This window comes from Lagopus leucura, unplaced genomic scaffold (genome assembly GCF_019238085.1).
Source record: "Lagopus leucura isolate 7727_CA_CO unplaced genomic scaffold, USGS_WTPT01 Super-Scaffold_100157, whole genome shotgun sequence".
NCBI classification, from domain to species: Eukaryota; Metazoa; Chordata; class Aves; order Galliformes; family Phasianidae; genus Lagopus; species Lagopus leucura.
Genome location: NW_024962334.1, coordinates 20,415,511 through 20,440,873, shown reverse-complemented (window position 1 = coordinate 20,440,873; position 25,363 = coordinate 20,415,511). Strand labels below are relative to the sequence as shown.

The 25,363-nt window shown below is 40.4% G+C and overlaps 1 protein-coding gene across 2 annotated transcripts in view; it reads right to left on the bottom strand.

Annotated features, from left to right (window-relative positions):
• Nucleotides 1-25,363, bottom strand: part of IGF2BP3 (insulin like growth factor 2 mRNA binding protein 3) — a 100,950-nt gene that overhangs the window by 5,848 nt on the left and 69,739 nt on the right. For both annotated transcript variants that reach the window (XM_042888158.1, XM_042888159.1), the window contains exons 7-13: nucleotides 24,807-25,091; nucleotides 21,872-22,006; nucleotides 21,201-21,323; nucleotides 19,479-19,614; nucleotides 17,626-17,757; nucleotides 4,614-4,733; nucleotides 183-257 (exon numbers count right to left, since the gene is read on the bottom strand). In XM_042888158.1, coding sequence (XP_042744092.1) covers nucleotides 183-257; nucleotides 4,614-4,733; nucleotides 17,626-17,757; nucleotides 19,479-19,614; nucleotides 21,201-21,323; nucleotides 21,872-22,006; nucleotides 24,807-25,091 — 1,006 coding nt within the window. The remainder of the gene's footprint in view (nucleotides 1-182; nucleotides 258-4,613; nucleotides 4,734-17,625; nucleotides 17,758-19,478; nucleotides 19,615-21,200; nucleotides 21,324-21,871; nucleotides 22,007-24,806; nucleotides 25,092-25,363) is intronic.

Genomic DNA, 25,363 nt, shown 5'->3' with positions numbered 1-25,363 from the left:
CTGATGATACTGTATTACTCATGTATTCATGTGACATAATTTTCAGTAAATGGAAAGCAAAAAATCTAGTATTTGCTAGATTTCTGAGTGAAATAGTAATTAGAAACAAATGTTTCATTTTTAGTATTGGCCTTTGCAGCCTAAAGACCCCCTACATATCAACAAGTTTTTATGTAGTGTACCTTAAACTGAGCTTCTGGAGGTCCAGTGATGATAACCATTCTCAGCTTGGCATCTGGTCCTTCAGCAGGGGCAATCTGGAATGCACAAACATAGCTGTTTGGTAGCTATCTTTTGAAGGCATCATTTAAAGCCACCTCCTCCCCATTTCAGTCTCACATTCTGTTCAAGAGTGAGACATTATTCATTACTGCAGTAACATTACACTTTGGTCATGACAGCTTGCTCTCTGAAGTACATTAATTACCTGTAACGGAACGTGGAGAAATTGGCTAAACCATCAGCAAGTTTACTTCTGAAAATTAAAGGTTTCGCTATGCGGCTGCACATGGCAAAATCCCACAAGCAATTTAATGTGGCTGTGAGGCAAGACATGTAGCCTTCAATAGGAAAAATATGGTTAAGAGGCTGAAATTCTTATCCTTGCCCACTAACTTAAACAGACTTTCTGACAAGTTTTGCCCATTAGAAAGAGTTTGCAATTGTCTCCCTTAGAGCGGATGATCTCTTCACAGTTGTAACTAATCAGGTCCAAAACATTCCTCTATACTGGAAGAAGAGTTCTCAGTTTCCAAGGGCTTCGTATCTTCAGACACGTGTGTGACCCAAATAAAAATTAATCTCCACCAGAGTTGAGACAGAGGCTCTCAGGGTCTTCGGCAGTTCATGTCACCACAAAAGTAAGATTTCTGTGGGTGCTGTTCTCAGACTCCAATGGCATTAAATAATTCAAACTAGCGTCTGACATTCTGGATGAATCTTTTGTTTATCACAACTGACGTTTCCATTGTTGCGTGTAGTATTACATAGCTGCTGTTGAATGGGCAATATTTTAAACACTACAGGATTTCATCTTAGCTGTTGGCAGAGGGATGTTATTCATATTTTACAGCTGTAGTTTATTTCAGACAAATTACCAGTCACCATGCATCATTTTCGCTAAAGAATTTTGCTAACCAAAGTTTATATAATTATTCATATTGTACCCTAAGATGGAGAATACATTACATGCTAGTTATCTGGTTTGCGTACTTAGTTCACATACCACTTCTGCATTCCAGCTGGCTCTAAAAATACACATTCACTTTACAGGGGTACATTTACTGAAATGCCAACATACAGCACTGTGGGTAAGTGTGCCACAAACTAAATCCATTAATTCCATGGAACACAGAACTTTTAGAGGGATGAATTTTTAAGGCATGTTGGGTGCCAGCTGACTGAACAGAGCTCAACCTGGGGATTTCCATTCAGGCAAAATGGACATTGTAGTTTCTGCCTTTCAGTCACCACATATTTTCTTAGTGAACACCTGCTCCTTTATTGAAATTTTAAGAAAAGTGTTTTCCAGCAAGTCTTCCATTACGTCTTTGCATGTTACACATATTTAAGTGTTCTGCGACGTCTTGCTTTGCTTTCATCTTAGAATATCTTGATCCCAAGAGGTAGAGTAACACTCTATGAAAGAATCATGACCGTAACATTTCACTGTCTGGAGGTACAATCTTAGAGGCTGCAGTGTTCATTTTGACTGTCTGCTCTTGAATGGAGAGTTTATACACGTACAAATCGTACCCAAGTGGTGAATATTTAATTTCTGAGAGAAATAGCTTTACATTCCCTAACTAGGAAAAAAGCATTCTTCCACATGCTGAGTTAGGACAGACAGTTGCTTTCATACCCCCAAAATCTGTAGTGCCCATTCCAGCCCCTTCAAAGGCAGCAAGGAGGACTGTGAGAAGCATTTCTAAACAAGGAGATGCCAGTGTTCCCCAACAGATCCCAGTATTCCAGAGCAGAATGGGCAGCAAGCATTCCAGAAACCTCTGCCTGGCTCCTTGGATAAACAATTCCACCTACAGAAGTTCCATGCCGAGCCTGTATCACCAGGCAGCAGCTTCCGACACAGGAACAGAACCTGAGCTTGCCAACAGCTGCCTATGGCTCCAAAGCCATGGACTGGCACCACAGCTTTGTGCAGAGCCCCTCTGCACCTGCAGTTTATTTAGTCTTGTTCTGTGGCTAGCTAGTTTCATTAGCTCTACAAAGTTCAACACGAGCACAAAGACAACACACGTGGATGTACAATGCTTTCATATGCATCTATCTACAGTACAACTCAAAATAAGCCCAGAGCAAAGGCTTACTTCCTCCATAAACCATGGCTACCAGTTTGGACAGTTGACAGTTATTCCAGCACTCAACAGTTACTCAGTTACTAAAGTCACTCCCTCAAACTCAGCTAAAAGCACAGGCTCCTTCCTGATTATGACGTACTGCTTTGCTCAAAAGTTATGATAAAGGACTGGTGATCAACACAATGGAAGTTTTGAATAAGTCTGATTACCAGCCATCACACATAACATATTTTTCTCTATATTTTTCTCTAAGAAGCAATAGCACTGTTCCACGTTGTTTGGCCAGATCACTGTTAAAATTGTGCTTTTATTCTAATTGATAATCTTACATAGAACATCCAACTTATCAGACTTAAGGACTTTTAAGACCACCTAGTACAACCATTGGCCCATCCCAACCGTGCCCACTGACCATGTCCTTCAGTGCTACATCTACACACTTCTTCAGCACCTCCATGGACGGTGACTCCATCATCCCCCTGGGCAGCCTTTCCAGTGCCTCACCACTCTGAGAAGAAATTTTCTTCAATATCCAAACCAATTCTCTTTTGGCATAACTTGAGGCCATTAACTCTCATCCTACCACTGTTATCTGGGAGAAAGGCCTATCCCCACATCGTTGCAACCTCCTTTCAGAAGTTGAAGAGAGTGATAAGGTCTTCTCCTAGCCTCTTCTTCTCCAGACTGAACAATCCCAGCTCCCTCACTCAGCCACTCCTCATAAGAGCTGTGCTCCAGACCCTTCCCCAGCTTTGTTGCCTTTCTTCAGGTGTTATTCAGGACCTCAAATATATTAAAAGCAAAGCTTCCAAATTCAGTAAGCATATTGTGTACTCACATTGAATTCCCTCAAGATTTAATCCTATTTCCACAAAAATCTTCCTCACTTTTTTTTTTTAATGAAGGAACAGAATAAAAAAACCCTGCAGTTTTATAAACTGTTAACTGAATTTCAATTAATACAGATACATTGGGTAGAGGGGTACCAACCAGCAGAAGCAGCCTGAGGCTACTGTTAGCCAGATACATGAAAAATGCAAGGAACTCCCTCTCCACTGAACCATCTTCCAAGGACCAGCTAATGGACTGGGTTTGGACTGGTTTGGGGAAGTCCAGGGTATTTCACATCTCTCCACCTAGCAATGCCTTCCACATGTCACTTCATCAATAGATAGAAACCAGAGAGTAGGAAATTGTTGTGGTTGTGGTACACTGCATCCCCTGCAAGACAGATTTGATGAAAACACCTTGCACTTCCTTCTCCTCCACCAATCCACTGAAAACACAACTATTAATCTGTACTAATGAGAACTGTCTAGGTAGTAGAAGTATTTAACAGTGGCTTAACAACATATAGAAACAGGTAGCAAACAGGCCAGTAAATTGATCGACATTCAGCAAGCCACACACTAGGCCCACCCTGAGAGTTCCCCAGTTCCTGCACACTCAAGTAAACACCTTCCAGGAGAAGCCAAATGTCAATCTGGCAGCAGATGAAGTTACAAACAGTAACGGTATGTGGAATACTACATAATTTAGGCCAAGGCCTCATCTTTGCAGCACAGAATAGCAGAACTGACTATTTATGAGAAAAAAGCTCCAGCACCTAGAAAAGATATTTATGGTTACAATTACTAGCCAAAACAGAAGGTCTCCCAGCAACTAGTACTAACTGCACAGAGGCATCAAATACTCAGCAACTGGCTGAAGTTGAGTTACTCTTCCATGAGGTCAACCTCTGGCAACAAACTGGGGCAGCAAAGATGCAAACAGACCAGCAATAGAGCAGGGCACCACTGTGTGGTCAGCAGGCTGACCCAGGAGCTCAGGCTGTATCAGAATAAAACACAAGAGCTTCTTCAGGGTAGAGTCACCAGAGGGACCAGCACCACGTGTCCTTCCAAAGCAGAACAAGAGCAGTCACAGCAGCAGTGGGCTTCACCTGTGCTCTTGGTTTCAGAAAGGGAGTTTATCTCACCAAATTTCACTTTACTGTAAGCAAGGAGAAACCCTTTAACCACCACATCATTAAGACTTAAGTCTGTTTCTAAGAAATCAAGACCACCAAAGTAGCTTTCTTTGCAGCTTATATTTCACACCTCAGGAGACGTTTGAAAACATGCTTCTAATTATCTTGTCTCGAGGAAGATTAAAGGATGATTTATAAACAAATGTACCATTTATCACATCACATTCTAAGCACGGAGTGGGGGAGGACACGCATGAAAACACAGCTTGTGCAAACTTGCTGGAAGTGTCATAGAGAAGAGACAAAGTTAGTCAGTGTAATAATACCTTAATAGATGCGCCTGCAAAGCGAGAAAGTTGTTTGATGTGCTGTCCCTGCTTGCCAATAATAGCTCCAACTGCCAAGGCTGGGATGAACAGATGAACAGTCTCAGACTCGGGCTGTTGCTGTGGGGAAGAAGGAAATATGCAGTGAGTGTTTTTGAACATGATGAATCAGACTGACAGGAGAACTGGTATGGAACAAGCATGCATGGAAACAACGGGGAAATCTTCAATGCCCTCTGAAGTCTGGCTTTTTTTTCTTTCTGAAAATCATGGAATTCACAAGACATGAAAGAACAGTTCGAGCCAAAAGAGAATTCTTTTATCTTTTAGGAAATAGTTCCAATTCTAACGCTTTGGAGTTCTGAAAACCACCGAGCTGTTGCTTCTTCCCAAGGCATTCGTCCTTACCTGTGTCTGCCTTGGTGCTTTTCCACATGCAGACTGCAGAGAAGGCTGCTGTGAGTGAGCAGGCTGCAGCAGTGCAGCCAAACGCTTTCTAGTTTTCCTAGCGATTTTGGTTAGATTGTGCTGACGGCTGCACAAAAAGCCTCAGTGTTGCATCTATGCTACAATTTCCTTTGTGTGGGAGCGCTCTGGAATGATAGCCAGCATGAAAGCTGCCAGTGGTTCCTCCTGTGTAACGTTATGCAACAGCCGGGGTGCTGGCTGCAGGCCAGAAGCCGGCTGTGAATCCAACAAGATGAGGCGTTCCCCAAGGCTGCAGGGCCAGGCGCTGTGCCTGCAGGACCCAGCGCACCACAACTGTCGCTGCTCTCAGCCACCATACAGTGCAGTACTTGTGCTCTTCTGTATGGACTGCACAGAAGTGAGCCAACCGTAGGGCTGCACCAAGCCATCATTGCTTTACCAGCCTCAGAAGGTGCTTCTGGAGAGCTCATCTTGGGCTGGCGGAGCAGCACCAAGTGCCCACTACACTGCGGTGCCATTAAGCCAGTCGCTTACGTTGGGATTACTTCTCAAAAGCACTTCACTGTAAGACCTTTTATGAAGTAAGACGCACTTAAAATCTCCATTCACATCTCCTCAGCGCAGCCCCTTCACGTGCTTTCAAAATTTGGTCCCTTTATTCTCAGCAACAGAGAACTAAAAATCCCTTTCCCTGCAGACATACTTGCAGATGATGCGTTGGCATCACTCGGTGCCACCACACAGAGCACCGTGCTCCTAGAGCTCTGCAGCTCCTGGTAGCAGTGCAGGCCCACATGTAGAAGCACCAAAGCAGCTTTTCCTGTGATACTTTAAAAAGAAGACATGCTGTATGCAACACAGAGCAAAAAGCAGCTGCAATCCAAAAAATAAACCAAAGAAGCAAGACATCTCAACTTGTTTTTAAGTATCCCAGTCCTTCTTTCAAGGGGAAGTACTGCTCCAGTGCACTGACTGTAAATAAATCAGAACAAAATGCTTGTTTCCAAGTTCTACCACTTCATTTTGGTAAACACGAATCAATTGTAAGCTCAGGGGAGAAAATTCCAGGCATAGCTCCACGCACCAGGTGAAGAAACCCCAAAATAAGATATTTAGACCAGAAACACATTCTGCCAGTTGCTCTGGGTGATTGCAACTGTTACACAACTGACCCCATGTTTCACACCTACAAGGACCTGCAGGCAATTTGCGCTGCTTTAAGGCCATGTTTTCCTCTGGACACCAGTTCCAGCCTTCTGGACCCATCGCCCTGTGGGCCAGTGGGGCTGCAGCTGGTTTGTGACAGCAGCCAAGGATCCTTGACCCGGATAATCACAGAGCCACACAATAGCAGCCCTGCAACAAGGGAGGAAGCAACTGCAATTAGGCCAAAGCATGGGAAAAGGTAGGGACAGCCCTTTTAATCTGCTTCGATATTGGTTTGAAACTATCTTGGAGACTACACCCTGAAACTTCGTATCTGTATGAAAGGTACCAGTCACTACAGTATGTTAAAACCGCTTTGTAGGAGATTACTCATTTTTTCCTCTTATTATTACAAACATCCTGTGAGCATACTCACAGTAAGTCCCTTTTATGTGTTCATCATGAATCCAGCAAGATTTCCAGTAATTCCAAAATGCCACTGTAGATACTTGGTTGATGTCGTTGCTTTGGAAAACTGATCCTACGTGGATACAAATTAGTGAGACGTTTGCTTCCCCAGTTATGTTGCAAGACCCACAGTAGCTGCACTGGGTACACAGACTCTTTCCAACCAAAATCCAGAAAACCTTGCTGCTCATTGCAGTGATTGCTGCCTTCAATCACCTACACATCAGCTCCTGCAGAAGTCCCACCAAACTTTTCTCCCCCACATGCAACTCCAGCCATCATCCTCTAGCTAGACTTGAACTAATTCATACAATATTGCTTATAGTAACTTGATTGGGCATCAAGAACCTGCCTCAATCCAACTCCAGACACATTTCTCTACCATACAAGCAGGTCAAACTCCTTTACTTTTGTTTGCAGATGATTCCTATCTTCTCTCTGTTGCCCATCTGCCTGCAGCAGTTTTCCTCTTGTCTTCCCAAAGCTTGATTTTGAGCCACTCTCTTGGCTAGATTCAATTCACCATGGAAATTCCTTTCTGCTGCCTCACCCTTCAACACAGGTAAAGGCAGACAGGAGACCTGCACGTTCTGTTCCAACTCTACAGCAGCTCACTATAGCTCTTGCCCCCTCTGTCCATCCTTCCGATTTTGACTTACTGATATTTGTTCATTCTGTGACGTTCCTTAATGTTAAAATTCCATTTTGATGTAATGCAGTATATTTTTATTAGGGAACAGACGATAAATTGCCCTTACTGAATTGATTACATCTCATCATTTTCCACTTTTCTTTTTGCAGAACACCTATGTATAACCAAATTCATCTCCAGTACAACAATGTAGGAATTTGGGAAATTATGTCCACTTCTCCACCCACACTGACTTTTAACCAGTCAAAAGAAATCATTTGATATTTTTCAAAGCACAAACATCAAAAACAGCCGCTCTTTCTTTTTCTTCTGGCAGAAATCAAGTATAGCAAAAGCTTTCAAGAGAATATCGTAACACCAAGTTCTATTTATTATCTGTCCACCTCCTTACCCACAATATTTTAAAAATCCTTTTATATATACTGGAAGACTGTCCTCCAAAATAAACACATCGAAATGTAATGCAATGACTATACCACCCATCAATCTCACAGATGCTTTAGGGGATCTTAGGAGGGAAGAAAATCAACTATAATTTAATCTTCTCCATGCCACACCACATCAGTCATGTAGCTTTCCAGGAACTTCCAGCATGAGTTATATCTGAAATACATTCCTAGATCTTAAACATATGTTAGAAGCACTAAATTTAGGGAGCTCAATTCCCATCATGTGGAATCTAAGCTTCAACATTCACTCTTACAACAAGGCCAAAGGAATCTTACTTAAATATATAGTTAGAATTTAAGAAATAGATAAATATATATGTGTATAGAGAGAAGAGAATAACGTCCACTTGGACGCATTCCACGCTTCATTTTTTCTTATAATTGTTTCTCTGAAATAGAAGTGCTGTTAAAGAGATGATTTCAAGGCTGTTTGAACAGGGGGAAAAGATGCCTTTTCAGGTCATGTTTGTTGGGCTTTAACAGCAGAGGCAGCACTGCTGAGTTCACTAATATTTACAGCAAAATTACAACTTCCCCTTACACTTTCATAGGCTCCTTAGGGAAAGATGAATCAGTTTTAGTTTTAAAGGCACGTTATTCTTCTCAAAGATAGTTAACTGGCAATACGTTGTCTTCATTACATTTAATTTTAAGGGCATTTACTGTACAACTATAAATTTTAATGTTTAAAAAGCATTCTTATTGAAGTAGTAAAGTTTATTAATTGTGGAATCAGTAGTAGTAGGTCATCAGTAGTAGGCTGTGGTTTTTACAACAGAAAGGTCTTCTTCACATGGAGACCCACGGAGCCTCTCTGCACCCTGTTCACTGTATTTTCCCCCACATAACAAAACAGCTTGTCTAAGGCCAGCCTGGGAACCGAGTGCAGGAGAAAACTTTTTACACAGAAATATGGAAAAACAACTGTTATAAAATATTAACCCACGCTATCCAAGACTTATGGTTCACACATCCACCTTAGCTTCCAAAGTAACTGTCTCAGACTTTCTTCTGCTCTACCATTGTTTGCTGGATGGGCTCAGGGCTTCCTAACCTTGATCAGGTCCAAATAACACCAGATAAGCTGAGAAGAGGGAAGGAAAAATGGGGGTAGGAGATAGGATTTGACATGGACTTTGTTCACTACTGTTACATGATTAGATATCAGCTGTTGGTCTGCGTTGGTCAGCTTGCGCTGGGTTTGACCTGCAGGCTTCCTGCCTGCATACATCTGAAAAATACAAACGTGGGGAGGGAGTTATTTCTCAGGTAGGTGGGGCATACAGGCACCACTGGGATGTTCACTCAGAGAGCTCAGTTTCTTTGAATAAAAAAAATAAAGAACACCTCCAGAAACTGAGATGTCTTAGTTCTAGGAAACAGTTTTTTGAGGAGCATGATGACCAAAAACAATTCAGTTCATAAACAGATGATACTGCTTGCTTTGTTGCTACAAAAATCAGTACGCTTTAAAGACGAAACAGATTTGATAAGCTTTTTTTTTTTTTCTATCTAGCACAATTAACTAATGAAAACAATTTTAAATGCTATTTTTGTTTATTAATTGGATTTCAATTGCCATCAAAAAGTAGCCTGATGGAAATCGGAACTTAAGATTTAATCAAGCAAATAAGAAAAGCACCATTCCTTTAAGAGAAAGTCACACACACAGAAAAACAGAAAATAGAGAAAACATTGTCTACACCAAACAGTGAACTAAGCAGTCATTCAAATAAGTCTACCTATTCAGTATGAATGAAGAGCAGTTGTAGTGTTACAGACCTTCAGAAATGTAACTAAATTCAGATGTAAAATGAGATGCTGACTTAAATCCTATTTGTTGCTTGCTCATTTAAATAATGACTGAAAACATGATCCACCACAGAGATGTGAATTAACCCACACCTCTGGATGAAGCTAAACAACCACTTCTGCATGCCAGTAAGCAACAATTTTAGAGCAGCTTGGAAACACCTCTTTCCATACCTTCTGTGAGTTCATGAACACCAGCCTTCCACACCTGTAGTGTAACAGTGCATATACACTTAAAAATAAAACAACAAACCCTCATACCTCTTTCCAAGATCTAACTTAACCTATTCCTAAACCCTGTAACCCACTGCTACTTCTCCATTACTGTGGCTTGCCCAAAGCCCCTGCACTCCAGGTATCTTCAGGATGGATCCCTTCACTCCAGCCAGACTCTGTAAGAGATGTTCGCAGGAGAATCACTTCTCTGCTGTCATCCCTACCATGTTATACCTCACTCTGAGCAATCTGGCTCAACACAGAACAGTCATTTGTTTCCAGAGCCTCTGCTGGGATGAGGTTATTCCTTTCATTGGGATATTACCCATGCCCTCCACAGTGAGGTCTATCACTCCACACCACAGCTAGAAGCTGAAGAATCCCAGCCACGCAAATCTGCAGATTCACTTTTCTTCCTTTGCCTTCCAGAGTTACTTGCAAACATAGGACATTTTGTAGAGCCTCACAGGCTGCCCATAGGAATAGCTTATTGGAATACTTCTGCCAAGGGTGGGTGTGTCAGTCCTTCAAACCACACACAAAAAAGGAAAGCATTTCCCTTACTTGATGGAATGTCAGAAGAAAAAGTATTTACCTTCCTGCACTCATGTAACAGCCAAGGGATGGCTAAACAAGAGTGGAAACTCAGAAAACAACAGAAGATTCTTCAGATGGATAGTGGCAGAAAGAAGCAGAATTCAGACGACCAGCACTGCAAGACTAAGCATTATAAGTAGGGGAATGGTCTTGGTTTTTTTTTGTCATTGTCGGTTTTTTAAGAGTTTTTAATTGAATCCCCCCTACCCTTTCTTCCTCGGGATAACATCCCTGCACACCCTCTTGCTTTCAGCTTTTCTGCTGCTAGGTTAAGCCACTCCCTCAGTCAGTCTGCGTATCTCCCTGCATATTGCAGGGCTAGTAAGGGAGATGGCTTTTATATATATGTCTCACGTTAACTTGGGCATTAATCTTAGTCTTTTTCTACAAGCCTGCCAACAGTTTGAATCTTTTCCCAATCATGTTTCTCAGCCTCTCCACAGACTCTCTGCTCCATCAAACGTATGTGGTCGGTAAAGTCATTGTAACATTTGGGATAAGGCTGTAAATCTTTAAAATCTTTTACCCACTGAAGTAAATAGGATTTTGTGCCAGACATCAGTGGGAGCAGAATCAAATCATAGCTGTGTTCTAAGTCTGTTATGAATCTCCAGTATATGTTTTTATTTACTGTAAATGTGCTGCAAATGAATTACCTTAGGATGAGGCATTTATTTTATGTCAAAGTCATGTTATTAATTTCTAGCCAGCATCAGTTTTTAAGCTGTAAGGGAAATAATTAGGAACTATTTTAAGGCTGAAGGAAACAGCCTCAGCCAATGTTTGTCTACCATCTAGCATAGCGGGTTATTGCTTTTGTTGGTCTTTGTTGTAGTTTGTTTTAAATAACAAACACATCCACTTAGTAAAGTAGAAGAAAACAATTACCACTTGTAGATGACTGCCTTAAGAAATTCTGTTTTCATTTGCCATCCTCCCCATCCCAACTGCCATGGTCACTATCACCAAGGCAAGGCATTTTTACCACTGACTTGCTTGGTTTTCAGAATGCCCTATGTGCTGCCTTTTTAATGTGCCATTCCTCACACTTCTGATGGGTGCAATCAGATTAGTGACCTCTAGAAGTCTTTCCAACACAAGAACCTAGCCAGAAATGAGGAGAACAGACATCACAGAAGTAGAGAGGGAACATTTTCTGGCAGGCTAGTTATAAGACATTTCACAAGCAGGAACAGGTCTGATATTTCTGAACGTGGCACGAAATTTGTTTTTGCAAAATATGATTGCCCATTAAGACAAAAAAAGTAATCTGCCTCCTTTTATTCTGAATAGTTAACCACAAGCAGAAACCAATGCAGGGTACAGATCACGAAAACATGTAAATGAAAACTTTGCTGGTCATTCACAAGCAGTAAACATAGGTATTTGGTGTTACAGCACTGCACGACCACCAAAACTAAAGTGAAGATTATGTGCTGCAAAAAATTTGGCCATGATACACAAGTCACATGGATACTCCAGAATTCTCAAAGTTACTTATGAAGTGTGTGGCTTTGAAAGATTAAGGTACCCATAATTTCTGGTCTGTGACACTGATCTCAGAATCCTTAGATACTGCAGGAAAAACAGGTTGTGAAAACACAGGAAGGTCACTTATTCTTTCATTATGTTAAGAAAACAAATGGGAGATGGAGCCAGACACTGGAATGAAATCTTAACCTACTTTTGTTTTTGGCCTGAAGGTACTCAGCATACTGTAGCAACAAACTGTTGTTCGGTTCCTCGAGGAATTACATTTCTCAATTAGCTTAACATTCGGAAGATGCTGAGCCTGTTAATTAGAGTCTGAGAGTCTGATGCTCAAGGAAGTGTCAGTGAAATCTTCTACCCACCAGAAGAATACAGAGGAGCAGGGGACCAGCAGAAATTCTTCTTGCCTCAGGGAACTACAAGGTACCATACAAGTATTCAAAAAAACTGCAGTGAGGTGCCATTTTTATTTTTTGAAGTGTGCATTACTGGTTGTCCAGTGACACTATTTGCATTACAACAACCTCAGAACTGTACAAAGAGCTATTAAGACTAGCTGGAAGCTTCAACACCTCAGAAAATATGCTAGCTGTCAACTTGCCAGATCTTTGTGCATCGCATGGTGCCAGATGCATTTTTACTCCCCACCATTCTCCTCAATGTAGGTCAGTCCATCTCCAGAGGCAGTATGGTTTCTAATTACTCTTGACATAGGCCCCTGCCAACACAGCACAGCAGGAATGGGAGACTGAGACAGTAGGAGGACCAAATATTTCTATCATGGGACAGAATAAGCCTACAGTTTTATGCAACCTAGAGCTAACTTCTTTAAGGTGTCAACTATGGTTTGTTAATAAACATACAAAACCAAGCAAGGAAGGTTTACGCAAGGCACTGAGGTTACAATCTTAAAAAGAATTCTAAATGGGCTGATAGCAGTTGGAGAAAGCACTGTTGTCCTACAATGTCCTCAAGACTGTGTGTGCTGCAAATGTATGGCTTTCATTTCACTGATAATAAACCATTTTGTGAAAACACTGCCAAATCCTCCTTCATCCCCCCAAAACCAGATCCTCTTTTGGCTGCAGGACAGCTCCTTACAAAATCATCCACTGCTTAACAAGCTAGCCAAATTACAGCAAAGCCACTTAGACTACACAGATTATAGATGTACATACATAACTAACTCCTGGGTAGTTGAGGCATAACAGTTGCACAAGCTAATCCTATCAAACCCAGACATCCAAAGGAGCCCAACTCCACCAAGAAAGAGTCAAAGTACCTGGAAATACAGGACAGATTTTCCTCTTCCTTGTCTCTTTCATATATGCCCAGGGCATCAAATGAAGGCCCTCAATTAAGTAATTTTTCATTTTAAATTACTTTTCTTGCCTGCCAAAAGCACAATACAGTTATTTCTTCTCTCGCATCTATGAGACATAAGAGATCTCTTCTTTATCATTTCTGAAAATTACTGGAGAATAAAGAAGGAAACTGTCTTGAACACAACATCTTCTAAGGAGAAAGTTTTCCATTGGAATGTTCCTCACCTGCAACAAAAAGCCTTAAAAGACAGTGAAAAAGGAAAGCAACCTGTCAAGCTTAGCTATGCAGGATGATTCTTCATTCAAGATGCGATTTGATTTCTAATTTTTGTTTATTGTAGGAAACAACTTTTCTCATTTCCCCTCACCCCTCAAAGTGTCTATGTATATCACTGTAACCTGAAAATTAACTGTGAGGCTAAAAAATGGTTAGAAAAGTTACATTTTGAAGGTGGAGCTCCAAGAAGCTACAGTCACTGCATAAGACCGATACAGAAAGCAACCTCAATGTGAGCAGAAGAACAGCTCTTCACCTAGCTAACTTCTACAGAGCAGTTTAGCCATTTCTTAAGATGCAGGAAACAAGCTGAATGACTTCCTCTCATGGAGGAAAGCTGTCTCCTTCTCACTTTCCAGCTAGAGGACACCTACCACGTGACAGAAATGCCCTACCAGGAGCATTAATTAACTCTGCTCCCGTGTTTCAGGACATTCAAGGACAGGATGAACTCTCAACAGGTTAACCCTCCCTTCCTCATTCCTTGGGATGCCAGTTTTCAGACCCAAAGGCTATAAGAGAAATGCAGTCAGATGTGCACTTAAACATGCAAAATTTCAATTACAAAAGGAAGGGTGCAACCCACTTAAGCCAAGTAGATGGGCCAAGTGTATTTAATTGAATGATTGTACATAGTTGAACTCCAAGACAAGGATTTCTTGTTTGGTTGGTGCTTCAAGCTCTTCAGCTTTGCACAAGAACGAACTTTTGTTCTTGAGAGGCAAGTATGTGCATATTCTCCCCAAAGTTCAGAAGACAGAAGCAAGTTCATCAAAACAACTTTGAGCAGTGCAACACTACATCTGAAGCAGTTTGTCCGGGATGCTTCTAGAAACATTTTCTGTGGTAACCACTTTTAGAAAACTTGAACATGGGCATATTCATTTTTGCAAAATCTTTTCTTTCCTTCCCACGCCTATCCCAGATCTCTGTATAGATGTTCAGCTCATAATGTCTATAAGCAACAGTAGGCAAACTAACAAAACTCTTGGCAACTGTACACATGTACATACTTAAGTTCAGAGCTAAGGAGAAAAGTTGGAGGTGGTGGCTCTCCAGACCAAAAAAACAGCTGGACAACACATCAGCTACAAACAGGCACAGAAAGGCTACTAGTCCTTAGTATGGCCACAGAAGGATATCCGTTCATCAAAAAACCACTCACATTAATCATAATATCAGAACTGTAAGAGTAAAGCCATGCCAATTTGACAGTACCAAGAGTTTCAAACTCAATATTCTTAATGAACACTTTAACTGTTACATTTTCCTCAAACCTTAAAATGTTTCAACAATTCTCACATGCTGATTTATTTGCCTTTTTGACATACAGAGAAAGAACGCAGACCTTGAATTTTTTTGCAAGAAGAGACCAGAAAATATGCAATGCTACTGCATTGCATTTAAATGACTACACAATGATGCAAACAGATTCTGGACTTTGCAAACAGATTGAGTTGCAACATGAAGAACTGTTGCTAGCGATAGATAAATATCAAATAATGGTTACCTGGCACTAGACAATAGTGCTTAGACACCATAAGCCACATACAGCAGACATGCATGCACATGTGTTGATATCTAAGCAGACAGATACCAAAGACCTTCCTGTATGCACTCTAGCATCAAAACAAAGGGAAAAGCAACAACCAGCTTCCTAGTGAGATAAGTCGCATCTTCCACCCAAAATTAGACGAGTCTGTGCATAATAAGGCTTTGATGCTACCTTCAGCCTTTCCTGTTTTCTCCATTTCTTCTTCTAACTATAGCCAGACCTTCTCACTTGCTCTTTCTACTTCTTCTACCAGTCCCAGTATTCCATTTGGACAGGGATTTAAGTTACTAGTCTTCTAGCAACTACAGTTACTAGAAGAAAAAGAGAAAGGAGAAAGTAAAGCTGAGAAATTAACAGAAGCTAACCATAAACAAGCAAGATTTAAAAGTCTGTGTGCAAAATGATCAAGATTAAAAAAGAAGGAAGTTTTTTCTTCCGAAAACACCTATTTAAAAAGAAAAAAACTACTACCACCAAAACCTCACATTTTCCTTGTTTTCTGCTTTCAGAGAGGAGAGGCACTCCAAGTAATCGGAGGGGCGGACTTGTCTGAAGCCCGTGGAACCATTTCCTCATTTCCAGATGAAATCATAATACACATAAAGGAAAGTGTGATATTTTCAAGCGTTCATATACTTGTTTCAGAAACCATTAGCTTCAGTGGACTGTCTTAGCATCATACCCAGCATCCACAAAACCAGAGCTCATTCGTGGTATTATTGAGTTTATCCCTTGTTAGCTTATCATACATTCAGACTACCTGAGGCAAGAATTGAGCAAATAGCAGAAACAGGAGCAATGGAAACCTCAGACACCGTGGTCCTTCCAGCTACAAAGTTTCTGCACTTCCTACAAAATGACACTTGTTTTTGGGGGCTTGTCCCAGATGTCACTGCCATCCTATTTCTAGGGTAGCCAGAGATCCCAGAAGGGCAAGAAAGGTGCATTTGTGGGGGATCGCAGCCCCGTAGCAAAGGGACAGACACGCCTAAGACTGAAATTGCCAAATTCAACACTATTTAGGTATGTTTTAAGACAAAAGAAAAAAAAAAAACCAAGGGAAAAAAAAAAAGGAAAACAAAACAAACAAGGAACAAAACTACAGTTTTACAGTATGAATCTCTCAAGAATAGTAAAGTAGCGTGCAAATTTGATAGAGAGGCTACACTTTTCAAAACCACCAAAGCAAAGGAGGTTATATACTATTAACAAATCATCTCTAGTTTGTCTTTAAAAAGAATAAATAAGTTGAGACATTCCATTACAGCAACAGATGGCATTTTACACAATACAATGAAGAAAAAACCAGTTTCTTGTTAGTTTAGTCTACCACCAATTAGAGGGGAGGGATTATTTGTTTGTCACAGAGGCATTTCTCTTAGCAGCAAGATAACTGGGCATAAACATGTTTCTGTTGTGGCTCTCATTGGAGTCTTTTTTCTGATAAAGCCACTATTATACCTAATATAGATTATAATACATTCATATCACCCAAGTTGTTCATTCCCACAAACAGTGTTATGAGTGTGGAATTTTTCCTGTTCCTTTCAGTGACATTTTCTTGGCTTCTTCCTCTGGGAAAAATATTTAGGCAATAGCTTCCCTTTAGTGTAATTTGTGTAGGCCACTTGAGTCATTTGGCAAAATTCAGAATGCTGTGCTGCATTTTCACTGTTCTAGCTCATGGATAGTCTCAGACCTCTCTCTCTACACGTTACTGTTAAACAAAGAGGAAGGGGAAGACAGCCACAGCATTTATAAAGCTCCGTTATCCACTTGTTAAGCATTCATTTAAAAAATTAATCTTATATTGAGTTGCTAACAACAACCACTGTCACCAGAAGCAGGGAAGATCACTAATCCATTACTCTACGTAACAAGTTTGCCTTTTCTTGAATAGCAGAGCACCTTCTCTTCCTAGAAAAGCTCTGGAACTTGCTAACACAGCAAATTATCCTCTGTTCAGTAGCAAAAAAGTCAAACTATTACTAAGCAGCAGTGGACTCTACTGGGCCTTTTCACATATTTCTTTGAGAGTAATGTGGCACAAACCAAGGCTTTATGGAGATTAATCCAAGTCACTTAAATTGCATGTATTTAGCAATACTTATAAAAGTACAAGTTCTTTTGAAATCTACTACAAGCAAACATTTTGTCTACATACAGATCTCTGTTTCACAACTACAGATCTTTTTTCCCCCTTCCAGATCAGCAGAAATAGTACTACAAACTAGTATTTTGTTACCTGCAAACATGCAGCAACTCTAAAATTCCATTTCATATCTCGTTTCTCTGTGTAATAATTCAAGCTCTCTAGAAAACAGCATCTAGTACTTCTCCAGAAAACACCATTTCCTGATTTCACTGAGTGTTTCACTAAAGGATCAATGAACATCTGTTCTCAACCACAGCTACGTGAAATATTTTCAGTGTGTAAAGCAAGGAGACGAACAATGTTTAGAAAACTGACAGAACACAACTGTTCTGTTCTCAGGTCTTCGAGGTAATTTGGCAAAAATGATGTTTTGGAACATCAGCATTGTATAGATTAACATTACCATCCACTAATTACTCATAACTGGAGAGTTGTCTTACCCCAAATGGTGGATACGAAGCAGCAGCAGCAGCAGAGGCAACACTCACTGCAGGAGGTGGTATTCCTGAAGAAGAAGGTGGGAACAGACCCAAGGCATTCAGATTTAATCCAGGAATTAAATGTGCTTGAAGCTGCAATGGCAGAGGAGTAATTTTAGATTTATGATTCTGATTAAGTTTAATCAAAATCTTAGCTGGCTATATAATAAGCTATTAAACTTCCAAAAAGATGTCAGCATGTTCCTTAACACTCACCTCAGCCCCCAATTCTCCCCATCTCCACTACCCCAAGGACTCAGTTTCAAATTTATTTCCCTAATACATGCACAGACCAATAATGTTGAAAAGATGATTTTCATTAGAAGAAGCAGCTATGAATTCCTTACTACAACTTAAGTGATGTGTATCACAGACTTCAGAGCAAGGAATTCAGGGAATAGCACCATTTACTTTCAGAGTGAATAAACTAGCAGAGACAAACATTCTGGCTTTATACTAAAGAAAGCAGTGCTATACAATCAGAGAAATCCCATGAACAAGCCCTGCTTTATCATGCACACTACAAACCTTATCCTCCCTCCCATGCCTGCAAAAGATAAACTAAGATCCCATCAGTTCTTGCTGGGGAAACATCAGCCATGCAGTTGCACATCCCTCACTTGGCCACGCAAGTGGTAGCGCCAAGTACTATGAAGCATGTTTTCTGCAACAAAACTTTCCAGCACCACCTCTGACTTTGTCAAATTATTGCCTATTAACAGAACTTTGCTTTAGAAATATTTCAGCTAGATACTGACACCATCTCAGGCCATCGAGGTAATCCAATTGCAAGACACACAAAACATACCAAAAGCTTTACCATCTACCCTATAATCACAAATAACTAAGCTTGAAATGAACCCAGTACTAACTACTAGAGACAGTTTTCTGCTTGCCACACCTTTGCCAAACAGCAGAGCAGAGCTCACTATATGAGGCAAAGATGTACCACAATAAAATACTTTGTGTACTCATACGTAGTTTATGTCCTGCACATGGCACAGCATGGGAGGAAGGGGAAAAACAAAGTTCTCTCTCTAGCCAGTAGAGAAACCATAATGAATAGCCATTCCTAGAAAATCAGAGACTACTGTAAAGTAGAAGATATTTCCAGTCTGATCCTAGACCATAAGATTTGGTAATACGGACACACAAGAAGCTTTTCGTGGCTTATCAGCCATCTCAGATTTTTCCCCAATATGCATTAGTAATACTTTGGCAAACTAATGAGGTGTGTTGTTTTTATTATATAATCCCCAATCATTGAATAATTGAATGTCTTTATCATCTATATCAAGAAAAATTTAATATAGCCTTCTAAATTGAATAATTAAAAGCAGGAGAGATCCATCTTCCATATGTTATGCTTTTAACATCAAGAGACTAGGGAACACAGCTAATAAACTTATACAGTATGGCACATAAACCACAACAGCACAGACACACTGTTGTTTCAGGCTTCTGCAACAACAACAAAAAAGTAAAATCATCACCCATGTCCTCAATCTAAACCAATTCATCTTGAAACAAACTAGCAGAGGAAACCCTCATTAAAATAACAAATGATAATAAAAAACAACAACAACAAAAACATACCCAAGGCTCATAAGCAAATACAAGTGGCAGCAGAGGGAAATTCTATTCACTAGAATTTCTCCCCAGGGGCTGCCAACTCCATCCATGGAGATGTCCCAAAAGGAAGAAGGTATTACACAACCCCATTTAGGTTTGAAAGAGGTCACTGTTTGGCCAGATGACCTCCACCAGTCCTTCACATCTAAGCCAAAAGAGATTCATGCCACAGAACAACTCACATTCATAGCAGCAATATCATTTTCATAGGATTCCCTGATTTTCTTCATAATTTCTTCCTCGGCCTTGGCACAAGTTTCAATACTGCCTTTAACTGTAATGGTCCTTTCCGGATTATAGAGTGTCAAGTCCTGCAATCTGTGGATGAAACAGAAGCACAATTAATCAGCAAAAAGCAGAGGGTCATCAAGGCTTGTTAGCTAATTGCAATGACATCTAGTTGTGCCACTCCTGAAGAGTGAAACGCCGATTTGAAATGTCACTCAGACTGTTCTAAGATAATCTGGAGAAATTCTGCCCTCACAACAAATCCAAAAGGAATCACCACAGTGAAGGTTTGGCATCGCATGGGTACTGTGTGCTGAGGTGCAACATGAAATAGAAAGCATCAGACACAGGCAGAATATGAACAGCGCTCAGCCTCACCAGAGGGCTTCAGGTATTTTAGATGTACCAGAAAACACAGACTGCAAGACATTTTCTTTCCTTAAGAACTCGTGGATTCCCAAAGAAAACAGGGGAAAAGGCCCAAACCCAGTCAGACTACAATCTCCAAATCCTCATGACAGAACAGCCAAACACTTTAAGTCATTTGCTGTGAAATATTAAGTAGTAACTGCCCACAGAAAATGCAAGGGTTACAGCATTAAACTCCAGTACTCTTCATTTTGACTAAAGTCATCTCCTAGCTTCCACCTGAGCTATTTTCTACAGCACACTATTTCCCCCCCCATCCCTGCATTTCTTCTCTTCACACACGTTCATGCATCTTTCAGCCTCGCTCCTTCTCCTACAACCTATAAGCCCTCTTCTTCCTTTCTCAGCTAAAGTTTAAGTCTAGAGTGCTCTCAAATGCCTGGAAGTTCATGCCAGAACATTCGTTATTCAGAACAGGAGGTTCTCTGAAGATATTTCCCCAGGGTAAAACTGCTATTAGCAGCCAAACTTCTCCAGAGATATTTAATCAGTGATTTCCTCCCTCACCTCACTGACTTTTCCCGTTACAGTGAAAATTCCTTCCTGATCTCAGATAAATTCGAATAGGTCTTGGTTACCTTCACAAACTCAGAAACCAAAATCTGTTACTCAGATGCAGACTAGTCAACATATCCTAGTTCAGCTGCTAGTGATCAGAGAGGGACAGAATCACCACTAAAAATACTCTTTTCAGTATACATTTGATTTCCTTCCCTCTTGTCAAAAAATTAATCTGTAGCGGAAGCCAGAATCCTTACAAGAAAGACTGGTAGTTTCATGTATTTTCACACACACAGAACTAATCCAAGCCTGTAGTTTAAAACACCATTCCTTGCACACAGCATAATATATTAAAAACAACAAACACTTAAAATGTATTTCTAAGGTGAGCTCCATATAGCTTCTATTATTTTTAGGTGTTGTTGGCTGAATTTGCAATGAAGAATTGATGTTTACATGCACTGTAACTGATGTTAGGTAGCAGTTAAACCCAAATTTTGAATGTGGCTCCAAAGGTGTGTCAGAGACTCACAGAATCACTCAGGTTGGAAAAGACCTTAAAGATCGTGGAGTCCAGCCATAACCTAGCCATACTCCCCTAATTAACAACCCTCCGCTAAATCATGTCCCTGAGCAGTCGTTGCTTTCTTCAAAACATGCAACATTTATAAGAGTTCTGCACCTAAACATACGTACCACAGCAGCATTGAACATCTCACTAAAATATTATATGACCAAAAACTTACGGAGATATCGTGATTTTAGTATCTGTGTCCTGCTCAATTTTCTTCAGGTTTCTTCCTTCTTTGCCAATAAGTCGACCAACAAAGTTGTTGTGTGCCAGTATCTTCAGGGGAATTTCTTCCGTACTGTAACAGAGGTTACACCCAGTGAGACTTGAAAACCAGAGTGCAAACTTTTATGCATGTTATGGATAAACTGTATTTTCACAGAAATGCCTACCACTCCTATTCACCCCCACACGCTTATAGTAAGAGATGCAGAATGAATACAGGTGCAATGCTATTTCAGCACTATCAATTAAAGATTTCATGTGATGTATCTGCAAACAGAAGTCCTACTGAAGTAGCAAGAGCTGTTGGGAAGGAAGCAAGATATTAAAGCTTTTAGTGATAGTTCACTGAAGCTACTAGTGCCTCAAAAACTTTCAATATTTGCTCCACTTCACCTCAAAATTGCAGGCACCGAGTAGCTGGGAACGTAGACAGGTACTGAAGGATACTTAAGCAATTAAACCATCCTTAGAAGGTAAAAGAAGCAAGACTTCTCTAGTTAAGTGCAAATAACAACAGAGGAAAGATTCACTACATAATAGATTTTAAGAACCCTTCTTGAAATGAAATCAACAAGGATTTAGAATTTTTAATGCCTTCACAATGAAATGGCTTTTACTCACAATTTAGTATCTTGAGCTTCTTTTTGCATGATCTCCATAATGATTTTACAAGCTGTTGAGCAGCCTTCAGGAGTTGAGTGAATGGTAATTGGTTTCTCAGCAGCACCTGCATTCTCTTTACGATGAATATCAATTCTTAGAAGAAAGAAAAACACCAACTGTAACCACATACTGTATACTTACACATACTGTATACTAACCACACTCTGCATACTTAAAACTCTCATAGAACTAATTAACTTTGAGCTAGCAACAACTACATTTCAGTACTTTCATTTCAAGAGGATACAATTACTTAAACATTCCCTAAATACAAGGGCTGCTCTGAAAGTACTTCTTACAATGTTGGCCCACAATGTCAGAGGCAGATGGTGGTGGTACAGCAGTGGAGGTTGAACCTTCCTGCCAATAAGTCATTTATGTTGCCACAAAATAGATGCAGCAGAGGGCAGTCTGACAAAATGATGTCTGACGTGGAAGTGTGTATGAAGCAAAGGCGTAGCACTGAATTTCTCCAGGAGGAAGAATCTGCATCCATTGATACCCATCAACGTCAGCTTTCTGAGCAGTAGCAGAGACCAAACAGTGTGTGTTAGCACAGTGAAGGTTGGACGGCATGAACAACATTTTCCCAGCAACAACATCATCCTAGCAACTGTGAAACAGCTCTGTTAAATAGTGTTACTGTGCTCTTTGTTTCTGGTATAGTTTCCACAGAAACAGATAGGAAGCATTACTTTTGGAGCAAGCTTTGTACTATTTGAATGCTAGGATCTTCATTCTTCAAACTGCATTCAAAGGAGACATTAGATAGACAATCTGTGATGTTCCACTGAAGAGAAGATTTCATCAAGGTTTCCCAAAGCTCTGAATGTTTGTCAGCAGCCCCACCACTCCATTAATAATGAGTGCAACTACAGGTACAGCAAGACTTCGTCCCTCCTTGGTGTTCTCATGGCCTCAACAACAGGTTTTCCTAGCACTTCTCCACTAACAAGTGGAAAGTAGGTTTGCATTTATCCTAAAGACTACTTGTTATGTGTTTTAAGCCTCAAATTTGTCCACCAGCTCCACTCTGACATTCTGAAACCAGCAGCTTGAATCTACATCACATTTTATGTAGCTGCAGAACTTAAAATTAATCACAACCTACAACAAGACAATACTTTGAATATTTTCTGTACTCTGCCAATAAATGCAGGTTATTTTTATTTACATCTCTTCTTTCTGCTTCCTCCCTCCCCCTTTCCCCTAAATGATAGCTGTTTCTGAATTTAAAAAACAATCACATTACTCTTTTCTTAACCCCTGTATTTTTTTTTTTTTCCAGTTCTGATACTGAAAAATCATTTTGTTTCATGATGCAACATTTTGAAAAGTCCATGACAATCCTCAGTGCAACTGGAAGTAGACTTCTCTTTCTTCAATCCCCCAAACAGGAAAAAAATCATTCTTGAAGCAGTGTATCCTTAGAGCTAGCAAGCTGCAATTGTTTCTGCTCTATTCAGTCTTCTTATGCCAAATTCTAGTTCAGATACTATAGTAAAGAAGCCTGGAAGTTTTAGATATCACCTGAGAATTGGTTGCCCATAGACAAACTACAACCAAGTCTTGTTAGGACACCACAAATCTCTTAAATCTTTGTTGTTAAACACAGAGAATAGTCTCCTGGGTTACAGCATGCTAATGAGAAATTGAAATTAGCATCAAGATAATCCTGGGTATGGTGGGCAGGAGGCCTCTTTTTTGTTGCACTACTCAAGGCAGTATCTTTCATCCTGTGCCTTTTGGAGAATCCTAGAAGAATTCTTTGATTGCGACCCCCACCTTCCTCTGCATCTGTGCTTACACCTTCCTTGTGGGTAGGGATTTAACACACTCTAAAAACAATTTCCTTCTGTGTCTCTGGACCCTAGTGCTCTAAGCTTCTTGGGTCAATCAGCAGCTTGCTTTTTGCCTTGTGCATTTTCTTAATCTTTATTTTGGCATGGTCTGCAATTTGATAGCAAAGAATATATTAGATAAATTAGAACAAGGTATAAAGGAAGAAAGAGCTGAAAGTTCTTTTTCCTGCTCCCAGCTTCCCACCTATAACTGAGAACAAATTTAAATCCAAAGAATACCCTAAATTAAACTAAAGCTACAGTAAGCACTTAAAGGCTTGGATATGTCACCACACTGCCTACACATTTTGCAGACCAATATATTTCAGTTTTCTGTTTTCCTTCTTATTCCCCCAGTTTTATTAGTACACCTGCTAAGTAACTCTGGCATCAATATCATCCTACTAGCACTGCTAATTTCATTCAAAGTGAATTGGAAAAAAAAAAAAAAGGCAAGTATCTGAACATGTGTCAAGGGCAGAATCAAGCTCTTAAATCTTGCCCAAAATTTTCTATTTGCAGTTACTTTCATTTGTTGTGGAATTTCACATGATCTAGGTGTCCCTAAAGTCACTACTTGGCATCTCAGAACAGAAAGCAGCACTGGTTACACAAGCTGAAACAAAAATGTTTGGTCTCCAAAAATGATGCTGCTGAGGAAACCGCAGCCTTTCAAAGGCTGTAACAGTATTATGGGAGAAGTGGGAGACAATCTTGTCCTGTAACCAAGAACATTCCAATAACATAAATATTCCAGATTTAAAGAAAAAAAAAAAAAGAAAAGAACCCCCCCCTTCTATTTGTAAGGTTGAGCTTCCTTCAGAAACAAAAAGTATGCGCAAACTAAGACACATCACACATAGAACACAGCAGAAAACACACTTACAGTGCTAAGGCAAAGGGTTCCCAGCAGCTCCTACAGGAAGACAAACTGCTGAACAGACTGTAAATACACTCATCCCATAGAAGAGGCAGAAATTTTGCTTCTCCTTTCACACAGTAGACAAGGACACAACACTGAAACTTACAGTAACACCTTTACAGTAACCTACTTGGACTGAGTCTGCTTTGTAATATTTCTGATGGTTGCTCCTTCTTTCCCAATAATGGCTCCAACAAACTGCGTGGGGACCAACATCCGTAGAGGAACGTCTGACTGTGGTTTCTGCCGCGCGGTTGCGCTGGGTGAGCCCTGCCTTGGAGGGCCCCTCTGTCCAAATCCACGCCGTCCCTGGGGATGTTGCTGCGGAGGTTGCTGTGCCGCCATTTCATCAGGGATATACGCAACTTTCAAGGAATAGTTTTCAAGCTGAAACCCGTTCAGTTTTTCTATTGCTCTGTTTGCAAAGGGGAGAAGAGTAGGAGGAGGTTGGGAGAAAAAAATAAAAAGAAAGTCACAGGTGGGACACCATAAGAATGAGAAATCATTCAGATGTAGCCTTCCACACTTCCCAAGTAAAACAAGCTAAAAATCTGTTCCCAGGTGAAAGCTTATATTCAATTGTTTATTTTTTTAATCTAAATCTTGACTGAAAACAGTAAAGTTACCATATTAAGAACTACAAGTTAGCTCTTGCTTGCTCTGGGCTTCTGTGCACTTTAAAGGTTT